We start from the raw sequence: 19749 nt of genomic DNA, 5'->3' as shown, positions 1-19749 counted from the left end.
AATAGTTAATTAATAGAAAAATAGCATGCACATAACGATTTTGTTGGACTTTTTCGCACTGAGGCATGGATAATGGATAAGGTCTTGAAAACCCAATTTTTTATATTGCAGCAGCATCCTTGTATCCTCACACATGGCTCAGATGCAAATGCTGCCAACACTGCATTTCAAAGGAAAGTTCAAGGCTGACTTCATTTCGGACTGACCACCACCATGTGGGAGCTCGAGAGATGGAGATAACAGCGTGTTTACGCAGTGGGCTCGGATATATTTCACATGTACGGGGGACCAGTTTGCATGCTCCAAATCAGATCAGTTAAGACCAAAACCATCCATAATCCGCTGCGCACGGGACTGCTACAGTATTCAGATGACCACATCACCAAAACTACAGTTGGAGAGTCTCCGTGTGAACGAGCTCAGAGCAGGTGTCGCTGACAACAAGTGCATGAGGCATGCAACAAAGTTTAATTTTAACTTGCATGAAGACATATGACACAATCATCCCAGGGGAGGCAAAAGTGCTGCAGTTGTCACTGGTCTCGTCTGCATGTTGTGCCTGATCCCACATCCATGTCTGAGCCGCAGGAGAGCTGGCTGGCTTGGCTGCGCGCTCCGCTCGCACTTGGAGCCGCCCGGCGCATCTCGCTCACTTTAAAACAAGGAATTGTAAAAAAGTAATCGTTTTACCTTGTTCGAATGGTAATAGTCCAATCCGGAGTCAGTCGGTAACGTACAAGAACCCACGCTTGAAGGGGGAGCTGGATAAAACCTGACGTCCATCTCAGAGTCCGCAAGACTGACGGCATTAACGCGTAGCTCCAAAAAATCCCGTGCGACTCTCTCTCTTTCTCTCTCTCTCCCTCCCTCTTTCTACCTCTCTCTTTCTCTCTCTCTCTCTCCTGCACACACGCGCACACGTGCTCGGTCTCTCCCCCTTTTTGCTCCTTGTGTGTCAAACCCGAGACCCAAAAAAGTGCAACAAGCAGGATCAGGTACGAGACTCTCTCCTTTGGTTCAGTTCTGTTCGCTCCGTCCAGCAGTTACTCGGCGCGCGGATGCTTCTCTCTGCAACTCACATCCATGTGAAGTTCAGTCGGGGGGGACTGGGAGCTTCTCACAAACTACGAAGTGTGTGAAGTTTGTCTGGGATCGAGGTGAAGCTGCAGAAACGAGCTTGTGGAGTGGGGTTTTTTTTGCTCCCGGAGCGCCGTTCCTGGTTTCCAGACGCGCTGCAGCTTTGTCGTGTGGGAGCGCTCCGGCGCGTCCATGTGTTCCCGAGCGCTGCACGGCTGCTCGGCTGCGACCTCTACCGGCCCGGGGAGCCCGGGGGCTCGGGGGGTTACACTGGATCTACTGGAGAATCTTTCCTCATTAACTTTCAACTGTATCTTTATCCTGCAAAAACGTTTTATCAAAATGGTTACATTTTCCAATAGACTTACTAGATCCAACCCATTGTTCCAATCCCTAAGTATTCTCCCTATTTTTGCTGTACATGTTTTTTCAGATTTGTCTTTTTGACTATCAATCCATTCACAGGCTACTTCCAACCTGTTTTCATTCTTTATTCCAATTCAATTCCCAAATTCATCACTTCACTAGGTCTGCAAACAATCTCCATCCCACCCTTTTCAGGTCTACTTTTTCCCAATTAGAATTAGATTCAGAGGTTCCTCTTTATTGGAACACCTTACCACACCATATTAGAGAATGCTCGAGTACAAATAATTTCAAAAAACAAATCACAACATTTTTGCTAGCCCAAGTTAGCAAAGCTTAACAATTCATTTCCAGAACTTCTCTGCAAACCCTCATTAGATTCCTGTTTTTGTTTTGCTTATTTTCCTTAGTTGTCCTATGTTTTACATATTTCTGTAGATATTGTTTGTTTCATTATAGGAGGACCACTCGACAAGCCTTTTGGGTTTTTTTGGTTCCTCCCGCACATTTTCTGTTATATTGTATTTCTTTTTTTTATTTCCTTTTTTTCTACAAATTGTTTGTCTTTACTTTTAAAACGGTTGTATATTTTTATGTGCAAATACACTAAACTAAACTAAAAATTATGATTTTATTTTTCTGAGATGAGTCAAGCAGTCATGAGGGTCTAGAGAACATTGCATTTTGAAACCCATCTAGATGCTTTAATAAAGTGTGACAGACTGAGCCAAACTTTTTGTCTGTGAAACAAATACAAAGAATAGTTTTGAAAATATCACATTAGTCATGAATCTCATGCAGGCTCTTGTCAGCCCTTATCCTTCTATAGCAAAAAGTAAAGTATTCTTTTGTGGTTGATAAATAGAATTGGCCTTCTCGTATTTACATTCCCAGCAATAGGATTATCAGTGTTCATCATTAAAAAATTGTCAATATTCAGTCAAGTTAATCGGTTTGAATCTATCATTAACTAGTGTATATTCTGTTTGTATCTTAATAAAGAGGCTGAAAAGAGTGTTCACTTGAGCTTTGATAAAACAACAAGACTAGGGGTGTCTAAGACTTTAGAACAGTAATGTAGATACAAAGATAAAGGTTTCATCAAAGACCTTAAATAAAAGCCAATTGGATTATAACAAACCCCAATTACAAGAATGCCATAAGATTTAGTAGAAAAGTAATCTTAGAATTTCTTAATATGTTCCAACACAAGTGGAAATCAATTTATTTTCAATTTCCCAACACAAATGTTATTATTCATAAAATGGAGCAAATATAGATTGTGATTCCAGGCACACATAAAAAAGAAAATATGGGACAGCTGAAAAAGACCAAAAAGTTAATGGAATGGTTTGAAAATGCATCAAATAACAAAGAGCTTATGTCTTTAAACATCTCCAATACATATTTCTGTGAAAAGATTTGGTGAGTCTGGGGAAATTCTGGAGCAGAAAGGCCAAGGCCAGAAACGAGTATTGGATGTGTGTGACCTTTGAGCCCCCAGGCTGCACTACATGACACATTTTCATACCAACATGATCAATATAGCCAAACGAGCTCTGGAGTAGCTTGTAAAGTCCTTTTCACTCAACCCAGTTCACAACTGCATCCAGAAATGTAACTTGTAACACATAAACCAAGAAAGAACTAATGTACAGACTTTGTGCAGGAGCCAAGTCCTTTAGGTAGTGACTTGACTGATGTTCCATGTTCAGATGAATCCACATATCTGGCTACTTTTAGGTTCTGTGTGCTAAAAATGAGAAAGTGCATCCGAAAGTCCATTGTGGATGATGCATTGTGAAGAGATAAGTCAGGGAAAACGCAAACTACAACTACTAGTACTTTCAGTTCCTAAAGAAGAATGATAATAATAATGAACCACAATCATGCCTCCATCATAATTTCTTTTGGCTGTTTTAAATCTGTATTCATTTATCTTTTTTATACACTGTAGTTTGTCACTGAAGACACTATAAATAATTTCCTTTGTTCTTATATCTTTTATAAAAGACAAACTGCACATTTAAGTTTTCGCTTTCACAAATGGGGTTTGTATTCAAGCTCAGAAGATCAGAAGATCTCAGAAGATTGCTGAAACCCGAAGGACTTAGACTCTACAATATGTTCTTTTGATTTTAAATTAGTTTAAAAGTATTAAGCAATTGAAAATGGTCCATGAAGACTGCGCTATAAAAGCTGTAATGTAATCGTGATATAACATAGCTTTTATGTCACCATCTGTGTTAACAAAGATGTTCATTAAATAAGACAATGTTGGATGTTAAGACAGATGCTGACCCATGAAAAGGCCAGTTTGATCTACTGAAGGTAAAAATCAACACCTTTTTTTCACCTTATGTCTAAACAAAAGAATCACAAGACTCCTATATTGATAAGAAGACACGATGAGCATGTTTGAACCAGCTTGATGTGTAGTTTTGATAATTTAACATGTAGGAATGGCAGTAAACTATGATCTTAAATCAGTGAGTGAAGATGACCTACTGTGCTTTTAAAGTTTTTCCCTTTCCCCTGGTGTACTAAATCTTTCATGTGCATGTAAAAAGTGCCTGCCAGTTCATCCTTCCCAAAAACACACCACTCCTGAACTGTTTCAAACACCTTATTTATTCTTCAGACTTTTCATTCTGCACTTTGTCAAGATCATCGCTCAAGAAATTTGCATCGTACCTGCTTTGTGACTGTTTGGGGCACATCAACCCAAGAATGAGCAGCAGCCTTTGGAGGTACAATTTTTGACCAATCAAATCATCCCAAGCTTTATCGGAGCAGGGCCTTAAAGAGACAGGATCACAATTGGAGCATTTTAAAAAGACGTGTCAGGAGGTGCTAGAGTGAGGAAAATTATGAGAAAAATTGTTTCTTTTGTTTTGTTTTTCAACTCTCAATTCAACTCTCAAAGTCTATTTTACAGAGCCATGATATTTAAATTATTAATTTTTAAACAGGCACAAAATTAGCTCTTTAAAGTATCACCAACAATGTAATAGCTTTATAAAAGTATGAATATTTGCTTTGTTCTTTTAAAGATCCTCACAATAAAGTTAATGCTTAGCTTTGAATGATAAATGATTTCATTTACTTGGAGGTTTACCGCCTGCAGCCATTTTGTAAATGTTCTTTATTCTCCTTTTTTTTAAAGCATGTCTGCAAAACACTAGACAGGCTGATCTGTGCCAGAGCAGACACAATAGCTTGGATTCCAAACAGTGCGAAAGTCGTTCAGTTTTGACTATTGCAAACAAAATCACATTCACACACCTGAACAAGTGCAAAGCGTACTCACACATGGGTGGAAACAACAGGATGTACACACAGAACAATGTCCAATCAGAGGTGCAGATGCCTCCAGGAGAAAAAGAACCTTGCTCACAGCCAAATATGCACCACACTGTTTTTAAGTGTGGGGTGGAGTCGCGTTATTTAAACAGTGTTATGTGTCGTTAAAGTGCTTTTGCAAGGCAGCGCTACGTGTTTTGTTATGCTTTACTGCCAGAGTGTGTACATTCTTGTCTTTTTTGTACTTTGCGTGGGAGTTTTTATACAAGAGGCTTTGTGTTAACCCCGCTGACATCCCTATGCCATCCCAGTGGGTGACCCACTGGCCCCCTCAAGACCTGGACCCTGGTTATGTATTTACAGCACAGCATGGCGGCTCTGGCCCAGGGGTCTGAGCCTACGTTAATACCAGGCACAGATGGGTTTTACCAGGAGCTCACTGTTGCTGTCTGTCATAAGCTGCCAGCTCAGGCTGTCCCGACTGCAAGCTCATAAGGTTAACTGTCGCAAAGATGTCACAAGGATACCAAATTTGTCTTATTCTGTTACCTGCGTGTCTTGTGTCTGATACCCCTTTTACACCAAGCTGGTTCCAGGGCTGGTTCTGGGCTAGAGCCAGACTTAGCACCAGTTCTTTGGTTTTACACAGCCTAAGCACCGGCTCCTGGCTCTCAAAACTGGTGCTAGACAAGAACCAACTCTTTGCTGGTCTAGAGGAAAGAACCACGTTACGTCGGGGGCTACGTGCTTACGTCAAGGGCTGGGGGCGGGGCTGGGGGCGGTGTTACTGAACAACCAAAGCAGAGTAAACACGGAAGAGCGCCATTTTTAAACAACGGAGCGTTGAAGACGGCGGTTAAGTTAGCAGACTCTTTTATTATTACATCCATTTATTTAATAATGGATGTAAAACAGAAGCAACAGTGGTCAGTAGGGCTGTTCGATTTTGCCCAAAAATAAAATCTCGATTTTTTTCCCTCAAAATCCGATTTTCGATTACGATTATTTTGTGAATTGACAAAAGGCAAAGAAATGATTTTTATGCTGTTTTTTTTATTGAACATTTGCCCCATTGGGCTTTAAGTGCAAACTTTGCTCGTATTAAACCAAAAATGAATGAATAAAGTGCAAAACTCTGTAAAATAAGTTGAAAAAAAGTTTTAAAAAATATAATAAAATATAAAGTTTTATCTCTGAAAAAAAAATCAGCAAATCAGCACTTGCAAACATACAGTAAGTTATATTTCCAATTAAATAAAACAAGACATTTTCTAATTAAACTAAACTGGGTCTGTGCATGCTAAATAATAATGCAACCCATGAAGGAGGTAGAGGTGTGTAATGTCAGTCATTACATTTGCTATTCACATTTGCAAGTTTTTTGCAAGGAACACGAGCCGGTCTACCGCATCTGGCTTGGGGGATGCCCGGTGGTATGTTACAACGCCCCCTCCTACACTAAAGAGTCTCTCCCATGGGGCACTTGTCGCAGGTATTGAGAGGTATTTCCATCAATCATTAATATGGTATCAATCATTAATATGTGTGCAGACAAGGTAAAAAAAAAAAAAAAAAGTGAAAAAAAAGTGAAAAATCGATTTTACGAGTTTCACGTTTTAACATCGTTCTAATTTCATAATCGCGATTACGATTTAAAATCGATTAATCGAACAGCCCTAGTGGTCAGTGGAGGAGACAACACTTGCAGCACAGCGTAGTCCTCCATCCATCTTTGTTGTGGTGACTGAATTTGGCGCTAGTTGTACCGGGAAATGGTGACGTACACAGACGTATACAGTAACGTGATGACGTGGCTCTCTGGCCAGCTGCTGGCCAGCACCAGCTTGTGTAAAAGCAAACGGTTCTCAACCGGTTCTTACTTAGAACCAACCGCGAACCGGCTCTAGCACCAGCACTAGCACCAGCCCTGGAACCAGATTGGTGTAAAAGGGGTATGTGTGACTCGTTTCTGCCTGTCTGCCACTTTCTTTGTCAACTGTCCCTTGCTCGCTCAAGTCTCCCTCTGGCGCTTCAACGGCCGAGGACACGGCACACAAGGCTATCTGGCACACTCAGGCTTCTTTTTGGAAAGGAACTTTTGGAGTTTTGGTGTATTTTAAGTGTCGGCCAAACAGAGATGGATTCATGGAACCAGAAGAAAGATTTGTGATTGAAAACTGGTAATGGAAATGGAAAAAAAAAACAGAGATGACAGGGCAGAGGCAACGCTCTGGAAGCTTTAACAATCGAACAGAAACTTCCACTTAGGATGCATATCACTTCATCACATACATTCTTTCATTCAGAGCGATTAGTGGAACAAACACTTTTTATTGCCATGGTAAGAGCTCCTGCTATTATCCGGAAATGAGATGAAAATATAAAACAGTGTTTTCCATTAAGCGCTTATAACCCTGGTGCTGCATAGATGATGTCAGCAGTAACTGGTTTTATGACTTCCTCTTAACATGAGTGATATTACTCCTAAAAAAGCTTATTATCAACTTTCCATATGTAGAGAGAGAACTGATAGAAATAAACTCGTAACAGACACTGACGTACCTTTTATTCAGCTTTAGACAGATCTCCACTCTTGTAAATTTTTTCTGCTGCTTAAGTTTCTCAAGCTGTTTGAATGATATAAAGTATCTTTATGGTTCCTTTGATAGACCCCCCCCCCCCCCACCCCCACATGTGTATGTTTTCCGCCTGCTTTTGGCACCTTTTGCGCGTCTTAAAGAGACCTAACAACAGGAACCCTGCTAAAGAGAGCTGGTTTGGAAAAAATAAACGGAAAGATATCTTCTTCTGCAGAGAATAATAACTTGTATCTGTGCTTGTGGAAAAAGGATTACCAGCACACACAGTTCAATTGTTTGTGTTAGATGCCCACAAATGTTTTAGAGCAGTAGAGTAAAGATCTGGGGCTGGTCCACCGAAATTAGGTCTTGTCAAGGAAAATGCTGTTGGTTGTTTGAATTATTCATTGGAGCTTGCAGCCTAAATGACCTTATACTGCACCATTTACCCACCTTTATAATGCAACCCGCAGAACCCCAGCAGGGGCATTCACAGGGAGCACACCACATACAGTGTATTTAATATCGACATCCACAAATTATGTTCTTGTTTAAGGAAAAGGGAAAAAGGACATGATTTGATTTAAAATTGGTAATTAAAATGTGTAATGAACCAGACTGAAGCAAAGTCTCCATTGTTAAGATTCAGAATGTTGTCAACCCATCCATCCACCCCACTCTCATGGTGACTTTTTAATTACCCTTTTGCTCTCTTTGTGATCACAATTAATTTGAAGAGCTGCATTGCTTGATAAAACAAACTATTAGGGAAGGAAACTGTTTGGAACTGGGCAGAGGTGGACAGAGTACTTGAGTAAGAGTACAAATACTACTGGTCATAATTTACTCCGTTACAAGTAAAAGTAGCTCAGTCAAAATATTACTCGAGTAAGAGTAGAAAAGTACTTGCTTTTAAAGGTACTTAAGTATCCAAAAGTAAATGCTTTTAAATTTACTTTAAGTAAAAGTAAGAGTAAGAGTAAGAGTAAATTTCTTATTTTCCACATCAGTAAATTACTATATTTTTTTTAAATTAATTTAAGGATCTTTTAACTTTTGTTTCTGAGAATTAACTCTTTGAAACCAGCTGCACTGATGTGCTGCTTTTAGAACCACAATGTTATATAAAACCTGCAGAAACACCAAAAACAAATCAAATGAATGGGATCATAAGAGGACAGCAGATGATGCAGAGTTTATTAACAATCATGAACTGAAACCAAATGAACCTGCACCATCCAACTAAGTCTGGATCCCCCTCAAAGCAAAAAAAAAACAAAAAACGACATCTCTGCTTTCAATAACTCAAATGCGGCTATGTCTTGACAAATGCAGGCTACTTTGGCGGTATCGTTTTGAGGAGGCTTGACGTATTTCCGCTTTACGTACATCCCAGTGGAGAGCGTGCACTGTGATAGGTCTCCTCCTTTGACAAAAACAGCTTGTGTCCAATAGGATTTTAGGGAAGAAGAAAAAAGAGCAGACCTGAAAGTAACGAGTACTTTTCAGCCTTCCTAGAAATTTACTCGAGTAAAATTAAAAATATTTGTCTTGGAAATGTATTCAAGTAAGAGTAATAAGTACCAAAGAAATCTAATACTCAAGTAAAGTACAAATCCTCTGGATATGTACTTAAGTACAGTACTCAATTTACTCCGTTACTGTCCACCACTGGAACTGGGCAGATACTTTCAAATGAGACTTGGCAGGTGATAGGATGAATCTGTGTCACCCTACCAGCTGGGTCAATCTGCCGAGGCCACGCATTGCTAACTTATTTTGGGACATTTTGGAGTTAGACTGGATCAACTTTCTAAATACAGTCTCTCTCCCAGCAACCATCCAAAAGGTCTATCCCAGCATTACTCCTTCGCTGTCTATTGTAACGCCTAAAACCCTCCTGTAGCTGCCAGTATTGGACGCCAACTAGTCCATGGACCTTTGCCACAGAAGGCATGACTTGAATCCTGGAGAGACAAATTCTGCCAAGACTGTGATCCTCGACGTGCTACTAGTTGGTGATAAAATGTTTAACAAAACAACTGATGCTTTCCAGTGGTGGACAGTAACGGAGTAAATTTACTTGAGTGCTGTACTTAATTACATATCCAGAGGATTTGTACTTTACTTGAGTATTAGATTTCTTTGGTACTTATTACTCTTACTTGAATACATTTCCAAAACAAATATTTTTACTTTTACTCAAGTAAATTTCTAGGAAGGCTGAAAAGTACTCGTTACTTTCAGTTACTTTTGTTATGCTCTATATTGCTATATTGTACTGGTACATGTCCTTCCTGTAAAGTTAAGTGACTTCAACATTGAGTTATTGAAAGCAGAGATGTAGTTTTTTGTAAAGCAGTGGTCTTTGAGGGGGATCCAGACTTAGTTGGATGGTGCAGGTTCATTTGGTTTCAGTTCATGATTGTTAATAAACTCTGCATCATCTACTGTCCTCTTATGATCCCATTCATTTGATTTGTTTTTGGTGTTTCTGCAGGTTTTATTTAACATTGTGGTTCTAAAAGCAGCACATCAGTGCAGCTGGTTTCAAAGAGTTAATTATCAGAAACAATAGTTAAAAGATCCTTAAATTAATTTAGAAAAAATATAGTAATTTACTGATGTGGAAAATAAGAAATTTACTCTTACTCTTACTTTTACTTAAAGTAAATTTAAAAGCATTTACTTTTGGATACTTAAGTACCTTTAAAAGCAAGTACTTTTCTACTCTTACTCGAGTAATATTTTGACTGATCTACTTTTACTTGTAACGGAGTCAATTTTGACCAGTAGTATTTGTACTCTTACTCAAGTACTGGGGTCGAGTACTCTGTCCACCTCTGATGCTTTCTCAAAAGAGATCATTTCAACAATAACATCAGGGACTTGGGAGATTTTATCACTATGAGAACTCGTAGGATGGTTTCAAATAAGAAAAACATGATGTCCAACTATTTTCATGATGCACACGTTTAATATTTTATTGCTTTCAGGATGGACAAAAAACAGAAACCGAAACAGTGCGTATCTCAGAATGCACATATCTCTCAAATGGCCGGCCCTTCCTCCTCTTCGACATGAGAGAGGACAGATTAGGCTACTCTCTCATCTGTAACAAATAAGCAGAGTTATGCAAGTGCTATTTAATGTCACTATAATAAGAGCATCAGTTCCCCACTAGTTATGGGAAGTGAAGCTGTCAAGGTGCAATTTCGTCAGACACCACAAGACTTTTTGTTCCTAATCTGCACTTGTTAAATATTAATACCCATTCTCTTTGTAAAAAAAAAACAGGTCACAGGTTTCAGTTGTAGAAATGACCAAAGGGACTTTTAAAGTCAAATACTGTCTTTATGGCCACGCCGTGGTCATCATTGTATTTTATTATGTTGCATTTTATCTAGCTTTTAACCAAAATGAATATCCAATGTTTTTTTTTTCTGCTTTGCGCTCAGAACTAATTTAGCATTCACTTTGTCGCAGCAGCGCCCGGTTCCACAAACAGCAGCTCCATGTAAGGTTGTCCTGAGTGCAGCGGACAGCAAAGCGAAGGTAAACAGGAAATAGTTCAATAGGTCCATTAAGCAGAGAGATGACACATTAATGACTTGGATTTACACAAAAACATTCTGCTTTTGGAGCATTACATCAGAAATAAAAGAAGAAAAAAAAATCTAACTCGTGGTAATTGATTGTTTAAAAAAGAAAAACAGAAAGAGAGACTCATCTTCTCTATGATTTGCGTCATTTATGTTCTGCATATTAGTATGTTTTGGTGCAGCTTGTACCAGACTTTTGTAAATGCCTTTATAAATGACTTTGCCTTTGACTTTGCCTCTAATACAATGAATTTCACTTTGTGCCAATTTAGGCTTCATCATACTGGTTCGGAGGTGCTTAATTTTCTACTTTCACATTTTCACTGCACTCCGGCTACACGAATAAAAAAACATTCAGATCAGTAAGTATGGCTGTTTCCTCTCAGCCATATTCACTCTCATACATAAATGATTTATTTTTTATCTGTTTAAAACTACCAGGGCTCTGATCATTGAAGACAGTACAAGTGGATTCATAGGGAGCCAAGGAAAAGGAATATGAGTTTTGGTAAAAAGGGCAGCATTATTCCTCCAGACATAACTGATCACTCCTGTCTCAGCATGTTTAATTCCAGGTGCTTCCAAGGAGATTATATTCCTGTATTTCCTTTCAGAGATAAAGTCAAGTGCAGACGTAACAAACTTAAGAAAACTGCAGATGTTTCAAAAACAAATCCTAGAAAGATTTCACGGACCAGGATCAACTGATTCCTGTCCAATTAAACTATTTTGTATGACAGTTCTAGAAAAAACAATTATGTCCCAATGAATGCTTTGCAGAATGTGCACTTCTCTTTACTGCAGCTCTGTTGAGTTTTGTATCAAAGCTCGCATGGATAAATTGTGTGAGGCCATGGCAGGCACCACAAAGGGCCGTTCAGTGTTGAACCTTTGCTAACCTTTCCTAGCCACTGACATTCAATAATGTGACTGTGTTGCCTCTTGTTCCTTTGGACAATCGTCCATTGAAACAACTGCCATTCATGCACTCTGCTCCACCCTCCGCCTGACCCTTTTCCATACTAGTAATTGGCAGCAGTTGCATTTCACCAAATCGGACCAACCACAAACAATATTTACCATTCATTTAGAGATGCATGCCTTTTTATTAGATTAGATATCATTTTTTTGCACCATTGTCATTTTTAATGTAAAACTACTGAGTTCTGATTTACTTTGCTTCAGAAATAAATGGATCCAAATAAATCCCATTATTCTTTTACAATAAAAAGTTGATGCTCCAACAGAGGTGAAGGATAACAATTGGACATTCTCTGCTTCCGCGTTGATGCAGAATAATGATATTTTTGTTCTTTTAGCTTCTGTGTGCAAATACGGAAAATATCATGTTGTTTTCACAGCTCCATCATCCCCTCATCCCCTCATCCTCCCATTCCACTCCTGAATAAACCCTCCTCTTCATCATCCTCTCATTCCCCGACGTTCTACTTATGTTGCACATGAGAAATGAGAGGGGGATGGGAGGGAAGATGAATGAAACAGGGAGCAGGGAATGAAAGGGAGGAGGGGGGAGAGAAGAGAGCAAGATTGGGAAAAATGCCCTTTGACTGGATTTAAAAGTCTGTGGCATTTCATTTTCAGAGAGAGGGGAGCTTCATCTCCTTCAGATTCTTTAAGGGCCAACCTAATTGATTAATGTTTCCATCTCACTGAGAAAGAAGGGAGGGAGGGAGGGAGGAGGGGTGGAGCTTAACTGGAGCCTTTTACATTGTGAAGTCTTAAAACAGAACCAGCACAAAGAGAGATGATGACAGCAGCGAAGACGGAGTGATGAAACAAAGTCTAAAATTCCAGAAGATGAGTCAAATATGTGGAAGGTCGAAACTATTGTGACTGTAGGCCTGCTTTTAACGTAGAGAGAACCGTGTTTTAGCAACTAATATAGGACCTCTCTGAAATGAAATAATGCACATGCTATTAGGAATGAGGTATTCAGGTTTCGGAGACTTTTTAGGTTTCTGCACCTGTCGCATGACGCCGGCATGCAGGCACTTTATGTGATTGCAAAATCTAATGTAAGAAGATCCATCGCTTTACCTCGGTGGATGAAAGGGAAAATGTGTATTTGTGTCCTGGCCATTTAATGCTTTGAACAGGTGATGCTTTCTCTAATAACAAAGTATTTTATTTTTCAGTTATGACACATGATATATAAGGGCTCGCCCTAATTTCAAGGGTGCCCTATTCCTAAGACCTGAGGTCGTACGGACACAAAGCTGATCATGGTTGAACAGAACTAATGGAAATTAATGAGAGGACAAAGTCGTGACACTAAAGGTCCATACACATGCAGAGGTGTAAGCTGATTTGCACAGTGTGGTCAGAAATCTCAGAGCTCCCTGACTGAAACTGTACCACGATTACTTGCCCTTTCTACGTGTTTGACAGCAACATGAAAATATTTATGTATCGAAGATTTAGTGGGCATTTCCAATCACAAAACAAAACCAGCGGAGAGAAGCCAAAACAGTAGTGACCTTTAGCCAACATGGTATATTAAATATGAAAGGTCATCTGGCATGGTAGGGGTGGGGATGAGGGGGGTTTGCGGTGAAGTCTCGTACGGAGCAGATGCGGACAAAAAATGCTGTAATACCTATCAGGCAAATCCCGCCAGTGCCTTCTGAGGTCATTTCAATGTGAAGGGGTTTTGGAGGAAGAGAGAGGCAAAGACACATAGTTCTGCAGTCCTTTTGTCGCTCCTGAATTTGAGACGTGCTGCTCCGCTGTCCGTGTTCATAAACCTTATTAATCCCTCCACTCTTAAAGCTGCTGCTAACATCTGCTCTATTTGCTGAGCCAGAAACATTTTAACTTAACATGATTTGCGTTGGTTTTTTTTTTTTTTTTTCTTCTTAAACTGAAAAACACAAACTCAGTAAGAGTTATTCTGTTTTCAGCAATTAATGCTCTATTTTATAAGTCACATGTCTTCTGAAACAGGAGTCAGCTATTTAGCTGCCAATCACTTTCCTCTTCACTGAAAGCATGCAGTAACACATAATTATTATCCTTCGTGCATGTGGCTGAACTCCACTCGGAATAAATTTCTGTACAAAATCCCTGACAAGAGTGAGACATGCAGCTTCATTAATTCACTCTTTAAACTGAAGGAAAGTAATATAGATTTAAATGGAAATCTGACAAGGTGACTATAATGAAATAGCATTTTCTAACCAACCAAAAAAAAAGACAAGGAATGTATTTCTGACACTGGGGAAAGATTGCCTAGCAGTTTGGATTAAGTTATATATTGGTCTTTTTTTTTATTCGATTACTTTTAGATCATGCTTGAGCATAAAAACACAGTCGCTACTCATTTCGAATAGGATTGGTATTATCTGTAAAAACATTGCTCTCGAACCCATGGATCTAATCCAAATCCATTAAGTTATTAAAATATTTCCCTGTTTGAGAAGAGAGAAATCACTTTGAAAAATGACATGTTTGTACATAAACTGACACACAGTAAATCCCTCAGTTCAAATTACAGAGTCAGGTTTGTTTACCTCTTCTGGAGACACAACAGGCCAAATCCTTTCCACCAATCAAAATGATATTAATAAATGTTATTGACGATGACATCGTAGGCTGTCACTTTTTCACTTACGTCTCCGTTTCAATCCAAAAGGCATCTTTTCTCGGTGTGGCATTCAATATATTCAAGGTAAATGGAGGCTGATCACAGTGCACACTACATTACACTTAACAGGTAAAGCCACAGCTCCAAAAAAGATCAAAGCAATTCAGTCTCTCCGCAGAAACCCTTGAGCTGTGACCCAGTTTCTGAAGGTCAGATTAAACCTGCACCTTATCCCCAAAGAATTTGTAAGCATTGCAAAGCCTCAAACTGATTGCATTCAGGTGCTTTTTTTAACAGCTTCAAAAGTCCAATATTCTTATCGTTATCGCTGCAGTTGCTCGACACAGCTGGCAAAGCATAAATACTGGAGTGGAGTCAATTTCACAATACAAAGTTTACAGTAGAAGTTATGGGGTTTCAATAATACTATAAATTACTGTCATATAATGTACCAAATAGAGTGTAAATTCAAATGTCAAAGTTGCTGGGCTTAATGTTAATGTCTCTGGGCCTGTTCATGTGACTGCATGATACTAATTAGAGCCAAAGTGAAGTGAATACATCAAAACGCATTAAAAGCTCTGCTAGTTGTGACTGGAGCAGATCCTGCTCACAACCTTTCATTATAAGGTGTTTGCTTGTTTAGGGAATATATAAAAGATTTAAAAAAAAACATGAACAAGAGGAAGAAAGACTGACTAAAACTACATCTTTTTGAAAATTGCTTCCACAAACTATAAAATATACATTTGCCGCTATGAATGGATATTAAACCAGTGAAACATAATTTCAAATGTGGTATCCACTGATGTTTTAAAGGACTTGGTGAGTTGCTTTCACAAACGGATTGGCCATCTGGAGTGCCTGGAGTTTTCCTGGTGGCTAGTCGACCTGTAGGTCAGGCAACATGCCAAGCCAGCTGATGCAAAAAAGATTTCTGAAATCTCCCAGCCTGCATCCCGATCTGACAGCCAGAGAGGGACAGGCTTGGACGCTGAAATACGAGGAGTGAAAATGACATGTATATAGTAAAGAGAAATTGCTACAAAATGATTTACGTACAGTGTGTTCAGAACAAGAAGTCCAAAAATGCCACTTGAGCAACAAGTGTTACTTATGTTAAAGTTCTTTCACAACTCCAATAAGGCTCAAACTTCACACATTAAAGCCGTAGGCAACTTTCCTGGGAGTATATGAGCTTATACGCCCAGATATTTTCTTTCGCAAAAGAAAGTGCAGCACTCTAAGGCACTATGCACCATACCAACTAGTCATGCTAGTGCTTAAAAACAAGCTCACTCTTTTTCTAAATGTCATCAAAATTGAGGTAAAAAGCTCAAAGAAAAGTGTTGATGGAGGAAGCCAGGAAGAGTAAGGAAGCACCTTTTGTTGAATTAGTACCACTTGTATATAGTACTAAATGTGAGGCTTTAAAAAGTAATTTTAAAGCCTCACACTTAGCTGTGTGGTGTTTCACAGTTTCAACTCAGTAGATTCCGATCTTAAGTGTATTTAGCCCGTTTTCAAAGCCAGAATTTAGACAGTAAACACATGTGAAAAAAGCGTTCAACAGGCTTGGAAATCAGGTCAGCAATAAAATAATCTTTGTACATCAGGTCGTGTGTGTATTTGCAAATAAAACTATCTGTGACCAGTTGGAAACAAAGGTGGCATAATGCCTAAAAACTGCTTTTGTCGTACAACGTCGTGCAGCGAGAGGTGTCATCGTTGATTGACAGTTACTGTACAATGTAAAATTCTTTTAGCAGGCAAAATCCAACCACATAGCAACAAACACTGTATTTATATGTATCACATTAAAAATGAAAAACATCCTTAATGTGCTCTTTGTCACCAGTAAAATGTAATGGGATGTTTTCACTCAAAAAGGGACAAGGGCATCGCACAGTGTCAATGCAGTTGACATGTCAGCTACGCCTGAAATCGCCTCGTACTAGATCTATAATGCACTACATACAGTAGTGCATTTACCATTTCAAAGTGTTGCACAAATATTTTATTACAGTTTTTATACAGTATATACTGTTAATTGATGTAGCCAGCATGAAATCATGCATCATGAAAAGTAGTACAGCCGATGACCACATTTGTTAGTAGAAATTTTTTGCTTCATCAATGTGTTGATAATAACTCAATAATTGATACTATTCTACTTTTATTTGTGGTGCCTACAAGTTCAGTCAGGTTATGAGCTCAGTTGTTAGTTCCCCTTCATCTAACTCCCTTATATAGTTGGGCCAGGAAGTATTTGAACTGTGGCAAAGTTTTTATCATTTACCTTTCTCATGGAAATCAACAAATTTAAAGGAGCATGAGGCAGGATTGAGGCAGGATTTATGAAAAAAATTCGTATACGTTTTAAGTTTTCTAGTAATAATGTCAGATGAAGCGTTCCAAACCAAAAAGAATGAGCCTTCTAGCGTATCTCTCCGTGAACAGACTGTGTGCTGCAAAATGTGCTACAATTCCGGGCCCGAATTTCCTGCGCTGTCCTGCGGATGTGACGTCAAATGACGCTGCATGCGCGTTCTCCCCGTTCTCCCGTGCCGGCTTCGCTGTTGGCTGCAGTAACCCTGACGGCCATCGTGGCGAAGGTGGCGCTAATGAGTCTCATTTCTTAAAGGAGCCTCATGCTCCTTTAAAGATCTCTTCCTGTAAAAGTGTTCCTAGGCAAAACATCTTCAGAGATATTGCCTTCACCCACCGTCAGCTGCTGTTAGTCCGTGACCTTCAGTAACCTAAAAGCATGTTGGGTTGAAATCTGGTGATCGACCTGGCAATTGAAGAATATCATGTTTCTTTACGTTCAAAAGGTCTTGAGTTTCTGTTGCAGTATATTAAGGGTAGTTATAAATCTGCGATGTGAAACACTGTCCTATCACTTATGTAGTATTTGGCTGAATGTAAGCAGAGTATAGCTCTATACACCACAAAATTAATCTTGCTACTTCTGTCAGCAGTCGCATCATTGATAAATGCCATGCCATAACAGTGGCTCTATCATGTTTGATGTATGGTTTTGTATGCTTTCTATCATTAGGATCGTGAGCTTTAGTTTCTCCATACCTTTCTATTCCCATCACTCTGATACATGTTTATTTGTCTTAAGAATCTGACAAGAGAGAGAGTCTTATTTAGATGTTTTCTGGCAAAGTCTAATCTTGCTTTCTTGTTCTTCAGTGTCACCAGTGGTTTGCACATTGTTGTAAACCCTCTGTCATTACATTAATGAAGACATCTCTCTTGGCAGCGATAGACTTACCTTCTCCAGAGAATTATCGACCTTTGTTGTTCTAAAGGGGTTTTTCTAAAGCAAGGATAGGATTCTGCAATCATCCACTTCCATGCTCTGCCAGGCCTTGTGATGTTATTGTGATGTCTTTATTTTTAAAAATGTACAAACTGTTGATTTGGCCACAGGTGAGGTTTTTGCTGTCTTCCCTAGATTTATATTGTTTCTTCATCTTAAATGTGACTTCCTTAACTTAAACTGAGCTCTCCTTGGACTGGTTGCTTCAGTCAAATAGATGCTAAAAGCCAACTCCATCCATCCATCCATCCATCCATCCATCCATCCATCCATCCATCCATCCATCCATCCATCCATCCATCCATCCATCCATCCATCCATCCATCCATCCACCCACCAATAGTGCACACGATGAGGGACATCAGCTGCAACCATCTTTGTTGCAAGTGTAATAACTGTTCCAAATAGTTTTCTCTGTTTACCAGCTGGAAGTTACATCTATCACAGTTACTCTCTTGTTGATGAGTCAGCACCCCTCTTTTAATGTCTGTTTTTTTCCCACATAAAATCAAAAACAAATCATCTGGTAGAATTCGGCAAATTCAACCTCAGATCGACAACGTTTAGCTTTTTTCACATTGCCAATATTTACTTTTTACAAAAGTGTAAATATGTGGGCAATACCAAGTTCCCCCATAACTTCCATAGGATTTAAGGCTGTTTGAGCCTGGTGACACTAACTAAAAAGTCAATGAAACATCCAGTACTAAATCTTTTAAAAGAAAAAAAAAAGAAAAAAGGATGTCTTAAATTGACTAAAATGTTTTGGACCAGTCGGTGTTGTGTGTATACCAACAGGCAGTGGGTATATACCTACATGGTAGTGCCTTATGTTCCTAACAGAGCTCTCCATTGTCAGAGTGCAGATTTACTCGTATTTACTCGTATCCAAATCTAGATTTTGAGGACGGGCCTTCTGCTATCAGACACTATTACTATGGAACCAAGTTCCAAATTGGGTTAAGGAGGCTGACACCACCTCCACCTTTAAAACCAAACTTAAAACGTTTCTGTTTAGTAAAGCCTCTAGTTAGTGTAAACTCTAGTGTGTTAGGGCCAGTAGTCATAGCTGCAGTAAGGCACACTCGTCTTAAACATAACTTTGTTGTAGATATGCTGCTATAGGCCGATGCTGCTGGGGGACACCAACATGATCCATTGAGCGGTGCCCCTCACCCCTTTTGCTGTCCTTCTCTCCTTTCTCAGGAGCTGCATGCTACCTTGCAGTCCCACCCTCTGACCATCCCAGTCCTTGCTTCCACCTGTCTGTATAGATGTCTCTGTTGGATACCTACCGACATCCTGACCTTTAATCCCGCCCTCTGACCACCTCAGGGTTAGCTGTCCACACCTGTTATAGCCGTCCCCGTAGAGCACCACCCAACCATGTATCAGTAATACACCCGATCAGGTGAGTACATAGAACTCTTAGTTCTCCGGCTCACAGATAATTAATACAAATATATCTTGTATCTGTGCCTCTCCTCTCTCTGATCTTCAATCTCTCTTTCTGATCTCCCTTTTCCTGCTCTGCCCGGCTGGCCTTCGGCAGGAGGGTCCCCCCTTGTGAGCCAAGTCCTCCTCAAGGTTTCTTCCCTCCTAAAGCGGAGTTTTTCTTGCCACTGTTTGGCTTAAGGTTTTTCTCCCACTAGGGGAGTTTTTACCTGCCATTGTTCGTGTAATCATTGCTCGGGGGTCATGTTCTTGGTCTCTGGAATGCGCCTAGAGACAACTTGTATTGTAATACAAGTTACAGTACAAATTCATATTAAAAAAAAAATACAATTCCTTTTTAATTCTATGAAACAAACCGTCATCTTAAGGTTTTTTTGTCTTTATTATAAAAGCACATTGAGGCATATGGAAACGATGAATACAAAACAGTTC

At 39.5% G+C, this 19749-nt stretch overlaps 1 protein-coding gene across 3 annotated transcripts in view; it reads right to left on the bottom strand.

The window, feature by feature from the left end:
* Nucleotides 1-1310, bottom strand: part of tox2 (TOX high mobility group box family member 2) — a 570456-nt gene extending 569146 nt beyond the window's left edge. For 2 of the 3 annotated variants that reach the window (XR_009782963.1, XM_061726771.1), the window contains exon 1: nucleotides 691-1310. Coding sequence is in view for 2 of the 3 variants with exons in the window: in XM_061726771.1 (XP_061582755.1) it covers nucleotides 691-783 (93 nt within the window). In the remaining variant the exon portion in view is untranslated. The remainder of the gene's footprint in view (nucleotides 1-690) is intronic. The other variant, XM_061726773.1, reaches the window with a different exon arrangement.
* Between the last annotated feature and the right edge of the window lie 18439 nt (nucleotides 1311-19749).

The sequence above is a fragment of the Cololabis saira genome, chromosome 8 (assembly GCF_033807715.1).
Source record: "Cololabis saira isolate AMF1-May2022 chromosome 8, fColSai1.1, whole genome shotgun sequence".
Classification (NCBI taxonomy): domain Eukaryota; kingdom Metazoa; phylum Chordata; class Actinopteri; order Beloniformes; family Belonidae; genus Cololabis; species Cololabis saira.
Note: the sequence above shows the minus strand (reverse complement) of the source record. Positions and strands in the feature narration are given on the sequence as shown.